Genomic DNA, 15,151 nt, shown 5'->3' with positions numbered 1-15,151 from the left:
GCTACGTTATGTGGGGTACTCAGGGTGAGTGGGCAGGGTTGAAGACGAATGAGGAGACTTCTTTGATTGTAAACACAGAACCACACCAAGGCTAAAAACTCCTGTATATTATGCCTTTCAGTATTCCAACAAATATCCCATACCCTGTTGCCTACCACTTAGCTACGATTGCCTCTGTCTAGTACTTCAACCAGATCTAATATCAAAATTCAGTTTGGTTTTAAGTCAAAATAATTTCACAGCATTGTTTTTTCCATGGATTGCTAGCTAGCCTAGCTAGCCAACTGCTGATTTATATTCAAAACAGAGAATAAACAAACATAGTCAAGTTGTAACTAGACTAGCTGCTCATTATACAGTCACTAATGGACATCAAGCTGACACTGTTGCAAGTATGATATTTTAACTGTTGGCTTGCTTGCTCTTGCAAATTTTCACTTTATTTATTGAGTCAGACTGATGTGCATTCATTTAGAATGGTGATTGAACTTTTGAAGGTACTACTCCATAGTAGGCCGTATATGGAAAAATAATACACATGTCCCAGAATCAGAATTGAGTAATCAGCCAAGTCTGTTGTATGTTGGATTTGTGGGCATGCACCATTTGTGCGACATCATATCTGACGCTGATTGTTTGCTGACACAATAAACTAAGCCTTGAGACTGTATTACGATGGAAAAACTTTGGTATTGATTTATCTTGTTATGCATGTTACCGGTGGTGCTGCTTGTCCAGGAAAAAAAAATCTAAAAATATTCTTTCCCATGCGAGGAAATTTATAATCGAGCACATTATACGAACCCTCGATCTTTGAAGTAACTGAAAATAACAATTTCTAAATGGATGTGAGGAGACATTTTTCTCAACCATTAAGCTCCAGAAGGTCTGATTCCCCTTGGAAAAGCTCAGGTTTCTGCAGTTGGTCTACCACCCCTCTTCTTATACTCTGAGACCTGATAATGAGTGAGGGAGATTGGCACTTCGGTGACATCATTGCTGGTGCTCTGTACAGGTGGCCCATTGGCCTCAATGTGGTGAAACAGATTGGGTCATGTGTTAACCTGTGCAGTGATTAAAGAAGCATACAGTCATTATGGAAAAAAATAGCAATCCTTATTTTTTAAAATCATTTTTGAACAGTTTTAATCTTGTGATCTGCACTGGTTATGTAGTGGCATGTTTTTATTAGCTGTATCCAACATGCAATGGTTAAAAAAATGATTAGTCTGTAATTGCCCTTTTCAGACAGCAGCTAGTCAACGGTCAGAAATGTGTGTCGTTCATATGCCTATTACAAACAGACATGACAATGCATAATTAATGCAGGCAGTAATTGTATAATCAGCGTCCTGTAAAATTAATAAGCTTTTGCTGCAGTTTCTCACTGACACCCCACTCATACCACAAACCAATGCTGGCAGAGTTCCACTCAATTTCTGGTTAATATCTTTTCATGTGTTCAGGCAAATATTTGGTATTATTGATTTTCTAAGAGTGGATTTATCACAATTCACTATCCCCTTTTGTTTCACTTGTTTTTTATGCAGGTGATCAAAGCAATGCTGTAGAATGTATATTTACTAAAATGGAATTTATTAATTCCAGCTTTTAAATACACGGATGGACAAAACGTGTGAGACATTGTACATGTAGGCAGCTAATACACTTAGCTAACTGGTAAGATGGCTAATAATTCAGTTCATGAATTGACCATCTCTGACATCTGTGTTTAGTTGTGCATATGTATGTGGTTAATGTCTATGTGCATGTGTTTGTGTGCCTATGTCTGTTATACGCGCGCGTGTGTGTGTGTGTGTACATTTGTATGGCGATGCCGCTGCTCAGAATTGTAAGGCTCTGAACTGAACATCTGTGTTGGAAACATCAAAGTGCTAGGCTGGACTTTCAGCCTTTTCTGGTTCAAGGGTTTTAAAAGTAAACGTACTGTAGCCTCTGTCAGTATCCATAAATGGAGGTGGTCAATAGAGGCCTTTATTTTTTGCTTTTTAAAAAGTAATCTGTTTCCAATTATTTTGTGATCTTATTTTCCTTAGAGATGACTGATAGCAGCTTCTGTTTGCAGTGATAGTTATGTATGTGTATGAAGATTATACACTGTCATACCCACTTTTAATTATGTACTGGTATTATTTTTCATGTAGGAAAATCATACATTTTGTGAGATTTATATTGGCGACATAGCTCAGGAGGTAAGAGCGGTTGTCTGGTAATCGGAGGGTTGATGGTTTGATCCCCGCCCTGGGCATGTCAAAGTGTCCCTGAGCAGGACACCTAACCCCTAACTGCTCTGGTGAATGAGAGGCATCAGTTGTAAAGGGCTTTGGATAAAAGCGCTATATAAATGCTGTCTGTTTACCATTGGCTCTAAGCTTCCCTCTGTACTGGAAAACATTTATCATCTCAGTTCAGAATGTTTTATGTGCTGACATTTCCATGGCAATTCTGTTTGTGATCAGAATCTATTTTAAGGTGATGAGATCTGGATATGAGCTATTTTAATTTTCTTGAAGCTTAAAAGGCTTTGGTCTAAATAGAACCTGACCTCCAGTATTTTCTGCATGAATTCCTTTTAGAAAACACAATGAGTATTATAAACTATTTGATAAAATTTCTTTTAATAAAAAAATGAAGAAAAAAAACAACAACATGTAATTGCATCATTTGGAAGCTGTAGTGGGACCTCTAATTCATCAGTCTGTTTCAGGCCCTAGGACACTTCAAAGGGTTTGGCCAGCATGGCCTACAGATAAGACAGAAAGCTGGAACTAAGGTCGGTGGAGTGGGGTTAGTCATTAGAGGTGTAAATGTGTGAATGCATGTGTTTAAACAGGGGTGGCATGGGAAACTTCATGCTGGCATACTTCATACTATTAAGATTCCATTCCTTAACATGTTGTCCACCTGCGAAATGGTATTCAGACTGGTTTTCAAAAACAGTGGAGATATCGAGGTTCAAAAATTGCTGTTTTACATGGGAGAGCTGACCAACACAAACATACACTGAGTGCTGCCATGCTCTGTATAATAAAATGGAAAAAATCAGTACTCCTTGGATCCTCCCCGTTCATTAATTAAGTATGCATAGACCAGGAGAACAGGTAAAGTGTGGGTCTCTCTTTCAGTTTTTGGCTGGACCACAACAGCGGGGCCAGCCCTACAAACGTGAATGTCTGTGACTGAGTGAGTGATGAAGTTATACCATTGGTCGGCCGGATGAAGTGTGTTAGGGCCAGCCATATACTAGGTTTTGACCTGGTCTTGTTTTAGTTAGTTGGAAGTTGGCATCTGAGTCCTGCATTTAGGTCTGGTGTTCTACATTTCATCCCTGGCTTTTTGGAGTATTCTGTTGTCTGTTGATTTGTTTAACTTTGGTCTTGGCACAGTTTGGGATTAACTTGGGAGGGACAGGCTGTGGTTTGGTATCTTCTTTCATTCATTTATTTTGTGACTATAACTTCTATTTCTGTGACGTTCATTGTTTGAGGTAGTCAAAACTTTGTCTTTTAGATTAGATGTTGATTACTTAATGTCATCATTTTATTCTGGTTCTGAGTTGTACATTTTGATAAAGGTTGATCTAACAGGTATTCAGCCTATCAGTGAATTTGGCAATTTAATTGATAATTGATATTTTTGATAATAATTACCATATGAAATCAAATAAATCCATTTTACGTTCTGGATAAGTGAGGGTTTTTTAACTGTTGATGCTTCTTGTGTTCTGTATTCAGCGAGTGCCAACATTTAACTCACGCGATAGCGGTTAAAACTGGCATTTTAAAAAACATTTAATCCTCGCCTCCCCGACACTGTTGACATCCTTTTTTATGAATTAGTTTTGAATTAGTTACAATGTGATGTATTGTGGTATGTGTACATAGTTGCCCTTGACATATTACATGCTCACAATGACATCATCATCATCATCATCATCATTATGTGGTTTCAGTATGGTGAACAGAAAAATAAAATGGTATTTATGTTTGTTTTATCTGGCATAATTCTTATAATTGCAAAACATATATAATAAAATGAGAACCAAGGATAACATATAAAAAGTTGATTATGGGTGAAACTACTCTTTAAGATTTCATTATTGAAATATAACACAGCCATGATTTAAATAAATCAAGTGAATTACATGTTGTGCTAAAATCAGATGTCTGTGAAGGGGTGTGGTGTCGACATTATCAGTTCCGGCAGCACCATGGCACTTTGAAGATGTGTTCCACTGATCAGACTTGGTATATCATTAAACAGTTTGTTGCACCAAGCCAAAGGCAAAAGGTTTTTCTTTGTACCTAACTACACAATGAAAAATTGAATGTGAGCTTGTCACCATGTCATCAGATTGGACGTCACAGGTTTGACTTATTTTATAATCTACCATAAATAATGTCTAGCCCTGAAATATTCATTTATACATGGAATTTTGCTCTTTGTTTTGAGTCTCTCTTCATGCTCCAAGGAGCAATCCAAATAGAAGCCTTATCAAGACCCTATCCAAAACCCACAGACTCACTCTGTTCTGCAGCATGGATCTGAGACTGCAGGGAATACTGAGCTGCCTTAGGAATTAGGCTACCATCAGGTCCAATCCCAGAGGAAACCGATAATATCTCCTCCAGCCTGCATGACAATACACAACATCCCTGTAGTCTCATTCCGCTCAGAATACTCTCTGTGTCTTTTAGAATTGGGTGCTCATTGTTTGTACGCCATTTGGATCTGTAGAGACATGTACAGTTGGCACCAATCATTTGCCTCTTGCGTTCATTCGATACCACTGCATTTACCTATTTTTCAATGGCCGACTCAAACTCCCTCCCACCCACCAGCTTTCGTTCTTTCTACTCCTCCAATCTGAGTGTTGGATGTTTTCACTTGTGTAGGTCCTGGTCCTGGAGGTGAGTGCGTCTTTTGTGCTGTCAAGGGAGTGAGTTCTCCAGTCTTTACTGAATTAATTCTGCTGGCTGTAATGTAGCCTTTAATTTGTATGGCTTTCCATTTGCATATAATTTCCTTTGAAATTAGACAGAGCCATTTCTTTTTTTATGAAATGCCCCCATCCTATATGTTGGAAGCAAAATGCATTACATTACAGTGAAAATACATTTGTCTGCAATAATGTATACATTTTGTATGCACTGAAAATGAGCCAACTTTGAAGGGTAATATGGAAATGAAAACTTGCATTGCTCCTGAAATGGACTTGCCCACCCCTCGGTTTCAAGAATGTAGATTATGCTGAGCCCAAATTTTACCTTAAAATCATATTTTGTATTTTGATTAAATTGTCTGTTTCTTTCTATAGGTAATTTCCTGACCTGATGTATTTAAATCTGTTGTTTTCAAACTCTGTTCTGGGGACCTACTGTGTATGCTGGTTTTTGCCACTGCTGGTGTATTGGTAAATGAAGGATGTTGAAAAATTTGTTGAAGTTACAGCATAATTTTGTATTTTCACCTGTTCCAGTATAATGCAGGTTTTGTCTTATTCACATTTGCTCTGAACCCTTCATTTTCAACAAATATTTTCATTTCAATGACCACACTTTAAGCAATTAAGTATGTATATATGTGAGAAGCATTACTGTATATACTCTATGAATGTGATAAATGTGATTTGTCTATGTTTAAATAGGTAACGATTATAAATTAATATCCATATCAGTACAGACTCTTGAGTGGTGTTGTGGACAATAATGAACAAGAGCCATGTAGTCAATGTAGTCCATGTATCATCACTATCTTTCATGCTGGCAAAGTGGATTGCACAATGGCAAAATCTGGATTTACGTTCCCTATACCATCCCATTTCAAGCTTCTGTCTTTTTGCTATCAGCCTGATGGACAAATCTACCCTAATGTGAATAGAACTGAAAAAAAAAACTGAAATTTGGATGAACAAATAACAGGAGAATAGGCACTATTGAATGGTCCATCTAGTGAACAGAAGGATCTCCCTGAATGGTTCTCTATGCTATGCAACACTCCTCAGGCAATGTTCAGTGGGCGTACTGTCGGGGGGGGACCAAGTTAAAGTATGCAATTGGCCACAGTAAGGCTTGTTAATTTCATTCTATATTCACTTCAGTCCCCTTTCCATATTAAAGGCCCCTGCTTAATTTCAAGTTTGATTAAATACTTGGTCCCTTGCGTTGTTTAATGTGTCCCAAAAAAGATGGTAACATATGAAATCTGTAAAACATGACATTTTACCACATTTTCTAAAAGGAAAAAATCACTGAACAAAAAGAGGAAGTTAGATTTGGCTCCAGATCTGACATAGTTCATTCAAAGCAGCCAATCTACTACCAATTTGCATGAACACTGCAACATATACTGTATTTTCCTGTCGAGGTTCACAGATTAAACGATCAGCCACATTGTAACAAATGCATGATTGATTTAGAGGATATTTTACTCCTGTTTCTCCTCCATGCCTTCAACTTTGGAATCTGACTCTGGCTCAAACAAATACAGCATGGTAGGGCTGCGAAACCATCCTGTTAAGTTCATAATAAAACTGTACTGACAAAATAAAATGTTGCATTCCTTATTGAATCAATACAGGATTAAATTTGTTCCTGATAACGCTGTTTAAAACAGAATAATTGAAAATAGAATAATTTACACAAAAGTAACATTTTGGTTCTCTTGAGTATGCCCTAGATTTTTTGTTTGTTTGTTATTGCAACACCCATTATCTGAATATTCCTCTGATTCAGCTAATGGGTAAAATATACAGATGTTGAGCTAGAGATTATATTTGACTGCATTATATTAGATTAGACTTTATTGCCCACTTCTGTATAATTTGTCTTTGGCCTTACCTTACATATTTTCCAAATATAAATAAAAATGCATAATTAATCTGTGAATTAGGCTATATTACAACAATGTACAATGATCCACTTTGGGTTCATGTTGTTAACTTTAAGATTAACAGAGGACTGATTAAGACAAAAAAAATGAAAGACACTGAGTATCTGAGTACAGAAGATGCACTGTCATAGGGACAAAGAATTTTTGAATATACAACATGTTCTTGCACAGTCTATAATGGTGGCTTGAGGGAATTTCAAACTGGGAGTTGAGAGAGTGGGAAAGATTATCTGTGACATCATATGATAGATACAAGTGTTCAACGGATCAAGGAGATGGAAGCTCAAGTCTGTAACAGAGACTACTTTCTACCTGCTTTGCACAAGTGCGGTGTGCATGTCTTGTGGCATGTGTACCTGTTGTCCTGGATTAATTAAGCCATTTTCACTGTGATAATGTAATGTGCTTTTCCCTGCTGTGTGATTTTCTAAGACTACATTTTGTGTGATTTTTGCAGAGGACCTAAGAGAAATAAATAGGCAAATTGCAGTTAGCTGAACTGAAAATTTCAGGGAAATACTATTGTTTTGTTTAAATAATTTTTATATCTGCAAAATGTGTATGCCATCACTTTCTTACTACATACTGTAAATGAAAAAGGATAATGTTGCAATGGTTACTTCTGTGTTCAATTATGTCATGTCATGCAAGCTTGGTTGGTTGAATTGTAACACCAAATCTGTTGTAGAGCCTGGCTTTAAGAAATGAAAAAAGGAAGTGGTTCAAGTGAAGCCCACAAGCTCAAAACCTGCCTGTGTACTCTGAGGTGCTGCAAATTCAGCCATCCAGTGAGTCAAAATAATGGCTTTTCTCGACTTCCAAGGAATAATTTTCTCTTAGCCATGACATTTCTTTTGTACTAAAGCCACCCTTGAGAAATGTGGATATCTAAATCTCATATGTTCTGCTTTTATTGAAAACATTCTTGAATGAATCCTCCTAGCTTGCCTTCCTAAATCTTACTAAGGGAAAATAAGAAGGCTTCCATGGAAACAAGCCCTGTGAGTGAATTATCTGTCCCATGGTGCATTGCAGAACAGCATTAGGAGTAGATGCTGTGATTGACTCAGAATATTCGACTGACGGTGCTGAAGGCATGTTTTGAGAATCGTGGGCTTGTACTCTCTCTTAGTTCAAAATAAAGAGCAATGAAGGGCAGTTTGGCTTAGTGTTGTGATTTATTATGAATAACAGGGAAGCCCTGCAGTCTGGAACCAAGCCGTTTATATACACGGGGCTACCCTGGAATCCTTGATCCTACACCACTAGAAGTGGATACAAACTGGTTCTGTCTGAGGGGTTTAGCCATCATGGAAATTGTTTTTGTTAGATGATCTCCTGCCATCCGCAAAATTGTTTTCTTGTCTGAGGAGGGAAGTGAATTAATTTTTAGCTACTGAAAAAAGACTGAATTCCTTTGTACAAAGAGGCTGATGCGACTGTAATGGAGTGCTGCAAGGAGAGGGGAGGTGCTGGACTTCATGTGTGAATGTGTTGCTATGGGAACCTCTAGCATGGTGGCCTGTGCAGTTTTTTTTTTTTCATAAGGTTTGGATTGTGCTGTGACATTACAATCAGCTTGGTCAGTCCCACAGTACATTCATAGTCATTGGGTGATCACATTCTGCTGAAAGTGTTTTAGAAGGCAGAAGCTGAGGAAATTGACCACATAATGTTGTTGTGTTACATTGTCCTTTTATTCACTGCGTAGAGTTTTAGTGCATTTCAGGTATTCCTTATGAGGTAGTTTAGTAAAGAAGTAGTAAAATACATTGGATGTCTAACCTGAAACCTTTTAGAGTAGGCCTGTAAATGATTAGCAAAAGAAAACAAAAAAAACATAAATAAATGATCTCCATGTGATCAAATTTTTTTAATACACACAAAAAATGTATTATAACCTTTAAACCAGTAAGTACCTAACTTAAAAACTCATTACTGTAGTATACAGTAAACACCATGATATGTGTTTACAAGTGATCCAGGTGGGTCAGGTATTAATTCAGGCCTTTTAATTGCTTAGTTGGAGTCATTGATTTGATGGGAACTGGAATCACCTATGGTTCCAGGTGTCAAAAACCTGCCAAATGAAAGGCATTTAAAAACAGTGTATCACTGAGATTGCAGTGTCCATTGAACAGTGACTTAACAGGATGAGCCATTCAGCTGCCTCCATCTACATGTGCTATTCACACACATTTTTTTCACCTGAAGGCATGCAATTCAGAACTCAAGATACTGTTAACTAAGAATGTGTTTTATTATACTTAAGAAAAATACAAAATTCAAATGTGTGCTCATGGTGCATGCATGATTGTTCAGATGACCTATTGTTCTTGTCAAAGACAAGTCACTGACATAGCGTAAAGTCACAAAAAACTGGACACATTCTAAGGGTTCCAGAGTACAGAAGGATACATTTAAACTGTTGATGTGTGACCAAATGCTTTGGAAGCCGTTAGATTCCTGAGCTGCATCTTAGTAGAGCTTAGCGACTTGAATTCATCCAAGACCACTTGTCATTGTTCTTAGAGAAAGTGTGGAGACCCATGATCCCAATGAAAATTTAGTTACGTATTCAAAGCCCATATCAATCTGCAATTGGTAGTGATATATTTCTTTTCCCTTTCTTTATCAGGTTATAATATTTCTAATCAGTCCATGTTAAGACATGTTTCCCCGGTTTTATAAAAAATTTGAAGTGGTAGATAGTACTCCCTTCCCATTGATTAAAATTACTTATTAATGGCTTTGTTGAATGCTCAGTTGACCACTTCAGGCATACTGCTGTCAAGTGTTTCTGTATAATGACCACTGCTGTGGGTAATGGACTACTCTAACTTAGAACTCCTTTTATATCAATATGCAGGAAGAAGTGCCACAGTGGTCAATTTGATCAATGAATCTACGCTTATGCGCTTGTGTTACCTAGTAAATATAATCATTATTACAGTTATTACTGTATGACTCATGCTAGCTATATAGTAAATGTTCAATTAGCTAATGTTACGTACAACCCAGTCATATAAATGTGTACAGTCATAAAAAGATTTACATTAACAAAACAAAAACTTACCTATCGTGAGAGATGTTACTAGAGGTGGGGGAGGAAATGTATATGTGTGAGGAGAGTGACAGTCAGCCAGAAATCGGCTACAGAGGCAGAGAAAAAAAAGTAATCTTTTGGCTATCGATACAGAGGTTCTGTGTACTAGTCTGTCACTAGTGTTAGCTTACCCTGTATCTTAGTCCAATACCCTATTAGCTAATACTCTTGAAAAAACCTATATTATTTATGAGAACACAATGGAAAATTAGTTTCATATTTATATTTATTTTTATAAAAATTACTTTAAATCAATATTTTGTGTCAAATTATTGATTGATCTCTAATTATTTGTGTAATAAGGAGGATAAACACTTCTGAGGTGTTCAGCTATTGAGAAATAATGACTGTTTCATATAGGGGGTTTTTCGCCTCCGCGTCAGTCATTATTTCTTGATAGCTGATCACCTTGTTGTGGACTATCCCTTAAATATTGTGCAATACTAAATTCTAGAGCATCATGAAATCCAGAAAAAATACTGTGCATCACTGAAGCCAGATGGCCAATTTTAATACTATGGAACTATTTGAGACCCATTGCTAGTTTTCTAGTTTTTTTCAATAGACTTGTAAGGCATTGTCGACCTACAGGGTGCTATTGGGGAATCTTTCACAATGCCCTGTAGGTACTGCTCTGTTGTTCATCTAATTGCTTACACTGGTTGAATTTTAATTACCTACTTGGTTTGAGATTTTATGTGCTTGCCCCATTGTTGGTAGTGTAAAAACGTACTGCTCATGGTCTAAAAATTAAACCTGACCCTTGACCAGCTGCTTCTATACCAATTAAATCAAACAAGCATTCAGTGTTTTTTGTGACTGATTGAAGTCCTGGCTGTTTTTTATACAACTGCTAATTTATGTTAGAACATTGCATGATGTAAACTTAAATTAAAACCTTACTTGTATTCATTTTTTTATGCTGAAGTGTTATTAAAAACATTTTAATCAGGAACTTTTTCACTGTAGACTCAACAAAAAGGCTCAGTTTCATCCGCACTACATTCCTGCTGGGATGCTCCTGATGCCTCTGACCATTATTTGAACTTCCTCAAGCTAACGTGTGAATTTTCCAAAATTGCTGTGGCATCTTTTGTAAAAAATAAATTGCCCTTAAATGAAGAATTTTCTTTAACTCAATAGTATTTAAAAGACTGAAAGTGATATAATTTTTAGGTGGAGACAAAAATATAAATTTGTGATTTGTAATTGGAGCCGGTTGTACTGATCTGTTGTTCAATATGTTGCTTAGACTGGTTGAATTTTGATTACCTACTCAGTCTGAGATTTTATATATTGTCTTTCTCAAATTTGTGATGTATAATTGGAGTAGGTCATTAAGATTGATAAACCATATTTTGGAAAGATTAGGACCGGCTCTCATGTTTTGGTAAACACACATACAAATGGTCTCTATTTGAGAATATTGAAGTCTTAAACAGGAGTGGTCACAGAGGTATTTTGGTTACTCTGCTTGAGTGCAATGGCACTTGTAGCAGAGACACGGGAGTGGGAATCTCTTTCTTTGAGTCTTGGTCTGTTGGGCTGGTGACCACAGTGTGATTACACTCACTCTCTCTCTCTGTCAGATGAAGCTCATGAAAATGTCCTCCTGGTCTCTTGTCCCCCAGCTGTCTGCCCTGGGATTACACAAATAACAGATTGCTTCTCTAATGAATTCCTCTGAACTCCCAAAACAAGCGGATATATGTGAGGACCTGACACCTGCTTCCCACTATACAGAGTGAGCGCCATAATGTTTGAGACAAAGACTTAAAAAAAAATGGCTCTGTACAATTTTAGATTTGTAATGAAACAATTCATGTGTAGTTAAAGTACAGATTCTGACATTTTATTAAAGGGTATTTTTATACAATTTGGTTTCACCATATACAAATTACGGCATTTTTATCCCCCCTTCCCCCCATTTCAGGACACTGTAATATTTGGGACAGGTGGCTTCACAGGTGTTTCTGATTATTTGAGTGTTTTCAATAGCTTCCTCTGTGCAGATGAAAGAGAGGCCAAACCATAGGCTTACCAAAAACAACTGTTTCGAACATCATTAAGAGGAAAAAGAGCACTGGTGAGCTCAGTAATCGCCTGGAAAGCCAAGGAAGACCACTACAGATGATGACTGAAGAATTCTTACCATAATGGAGGCCAAAAGGAACTGCCCCCAAGATCCAAAGCACCACTGTCATCTGTGAAACATGGTAGTTGGGGGTGTTATGGTTATGTTTATGGCCTCCACAGGTACCGGCTCACTTGTCTTCATTGATGTAACTGTTGATAGCAACAGCAGAACGAATTCTGAAATGTAGAGAAGCACCTTATCTGCTCAAGTTCATTCAAATGCCACCAAACTCATTGGGGAGTGCTTCAACCTACAGTAAGACGATGATCCCAAACGGGCTGCTAAAGCAAAACGTGGCTATCCACGGGCTACCGGTCGCTGCCAGGATCAGGTTCAAAGTCCTGACCCTCACCTACACTACAGCCAACAGGATGGCCCCTGCCTATGTACAGGTCCCCAGAACTGCACGCAATACTCCAAGTACTCACATTCAAGTTTTGATACTCTGACGACGTCATTTTGCCTTATGTTTTTATTTCCCACATGTAGAACTTTAGCTATATTGAATTTCATTTGCCAGTTTTCTGCCCGCTTCTGGATTTTGTTTAAATCTTCTGGATTACTTTATTAGATTCCAAACTGTTAGCTGAACTTCCCAGTTTTGTATTATCTACAGGTTTACCTAATGTACTTTCAATGTCCCTGTCAAGGTCATTGATATAAATGAGGAAGAGCAGTGGTCCCAGCACTGATCCTTGTAGGACTCCACTTCCCACAGTAGTCAGATAAGATAAGATCCGTTCTACTACTTCTCATTGTGTTCGACCCTGTTGCCAGTTCTGAATCCACTTTGAAATACATCCTGTAATTCCTACTCTCTTCATTTTGCTAATAAGTCTCTGTGGTACCTTATCAAATTCCTTATGGAAATCGCAAATATATAATATCATAAGCCTTGTTACAGTCAAAATGCTTGATAGCTTCTTCAAATAATAAAAATGTCTGGCATGACCTATCTCTTGAGAAAACCATGCTGGCTATCCCTTAAGATAGGTTATTTTCAAGACCTGTCTCTAATGATAGATTCTAGCGAATTTGTATGTGAATTGTTTGATTACCGATCTAAAATTGTGGAGTACAGAGTGAAATTAAGAAACAAATATGTCAAAGAAACATGCACACATGCATGCACATAGTGTGTGTTACGTGATTTGATAAAAGCTTGGGGATTCTACAGTCACTATCTCTGACAGTTCTTACAAAATGTGTTTTCATAAAAGTGAGCCGAATTTCACTTTTTTTCATTTTTGCATTATCAAAGATAAACTCAGGTTAGTATGATTTGAAATGTCCACCTATGCAAATCGTAAACTAACCTTATGAGACACATGTATACATTGCCCTTTTGCTGAACTTTTCTGAGCTTCTAGCAAATCTTCCAGTTTTTTGTTGAAGTTTCAGTTTAGCCTTCTAGGAAAGTTTGAAATAATAATGTTTTTTAAATTGATAGAGAGAGAGAGAGAACGGATAGAAATTGTTTTTGGCCGATCTAGTGAAATAAATATTTCCAGCCCTCTGTGGGAGAGTTGAGTGGTTTTAAGCAGCTGGATTTGCATCCAGATAGTAGCAGGTTTGGATCTAGGTTAACATTATCCTGTGCAATGTTCCACTGGAATACTGAACTAATTAAAATAAATTATGGATACCGTATTTCTGGAATGACAATAGAAAAATAGCTGATATGTCATTTCAAGAGCATCCTAGCTGAGCATCCTGTGTTCTCCAAATTGACAGAGGAAGTGAGCCATGGACTATCAGTGCATGAAAAATGTTATATGGTACATGTGGTCTGTTTTACAGGACTGGACAGTGCTGGGGGTGGGGGGGGGGGGACAGAGGGAGAGAGAGAGAGAATAGAGAGAGAGATTATTTCATAATATCCATATTGCCTAGCCTGTCTTATGCTGATATTTTTTAAACAGCTATGGTGATAAATTGTGTCTGTCTGTGGAAATAGACCCTTGCAAATACTTATAATTGCGCACTTCTTCATTTTGTGTACACTTTCCTCTTTAACAAAATTTTTTTTATTGAAACAGTTTTGAAATGTTTTCTTTGTTGTACTGCTGTTCTGCAATACATAGTAGAATTTAGTCCTGCCAAATTCTGTCACCGCAACAACGCGGCAGTTTTATATCATGGAGAGAGAGTCGGATTTTCAGCCAAAATGTTGCTGGCTGCAGTCCCAGGTTGGACACTTCTCTTATACCCTTTAAGTGAGGTGCTGAACTCACTGGAAATATTAATATGTAATGCGTAAACTATGTCTGGCACCCTGGTGAACACTAGAATGTAATGCAGTCCATAGAATAAAGCAACATCATACTGTATATATAAAAATTAGACAACCAAATAAGATTCTAAAGGACTGTTTTTTTATAGGATACTTCCCCATACACAGTACTTTCTGTCCCTGTTCTAACTCACGATTGCTATTCTGCATTTTTACACTGCAGTGGTGATCCAGAGAGATAGTGAGAGAAAAACGGCCAGGTGTTGTTTTGAATACAGATGCAGTCTACAGCATGTGACACACGCACCGGCTCAAAGAATACTGCTGTTTCTGGTGGGTGTACAGTCTGTTGACTGGCGCTCAAAAATCTGCCCTGGTGATTCTAAAAATTGGTGTAACTGTTTTGTTCATTAATTAAACAGCAACCTTTGTGGTCTCTGAAAATATTCAGAATAGGGAAGCCTATAAGATATACCATACCTGTGTGAAACCTGTTGTTTTAATTCTGTGATATCTCCAGTCCTTTTTGATTTTGTCTTGGTTTTTCGATTTGGTAATGGGGTCGGACATAAAGAAAGACTCATCATGAGAGACTCATGTTCTCTTCATTTTTCCTTGTCAGGTTCTTTCCGAAATGAGGGGATTAAGGCTTCTGATGTCCTACCTGTTCTGAAAGAGAAGGTAGCCTTCGTGTCAGGTAAGCATTGCTTGTGATTTGTTTGCATTTGACCATTTCTGGAGGTCCTGTGTTTGGAACAGAACT

The 15,151-nt window shown here is 37.5% G+C and overlaps 1 protein-coding gene across 2 annotated transcripts in view; it reads left to right on the top strand.

Moving 5' to 3' along the window:
- Positions 1-15,151, top strand: part of LOC135250850 (kalirin-like) — a 153,512-nt gene that overhangs the window by 29,543 nt on the left and 108,818 nt on the right. For both annotated transcript variants that reach the window (XM_064327610.1, XM_064327609.1), the window contains exon 2: positions 15,011-15,085. In XM_064327610.1, the coding sequence (XP_064183680.1) occupies positions 15,011-15,085 (75 nt within the window). The remainder of the gene's footprint in view (positions 1-15,010; positions 15,086-15,151) is intronic.

This window comes from Anguilla rostrata, chromosome 3 (assembly GCF_018555375.3).
Source record: "Anguilla rostrata isolate EN2019 chromosome 3, ASM1855537v3, whole genome shotgun sequence".
NCBI lineage: Eukaryota > Metazoa > Chordata > Actinopteri > Anguilliformes > Anguillidae > Anguilla > Anguilla rostrata.
This window is presented reverse-complemented; position numbering and strand designations above follow the sequence as displayed.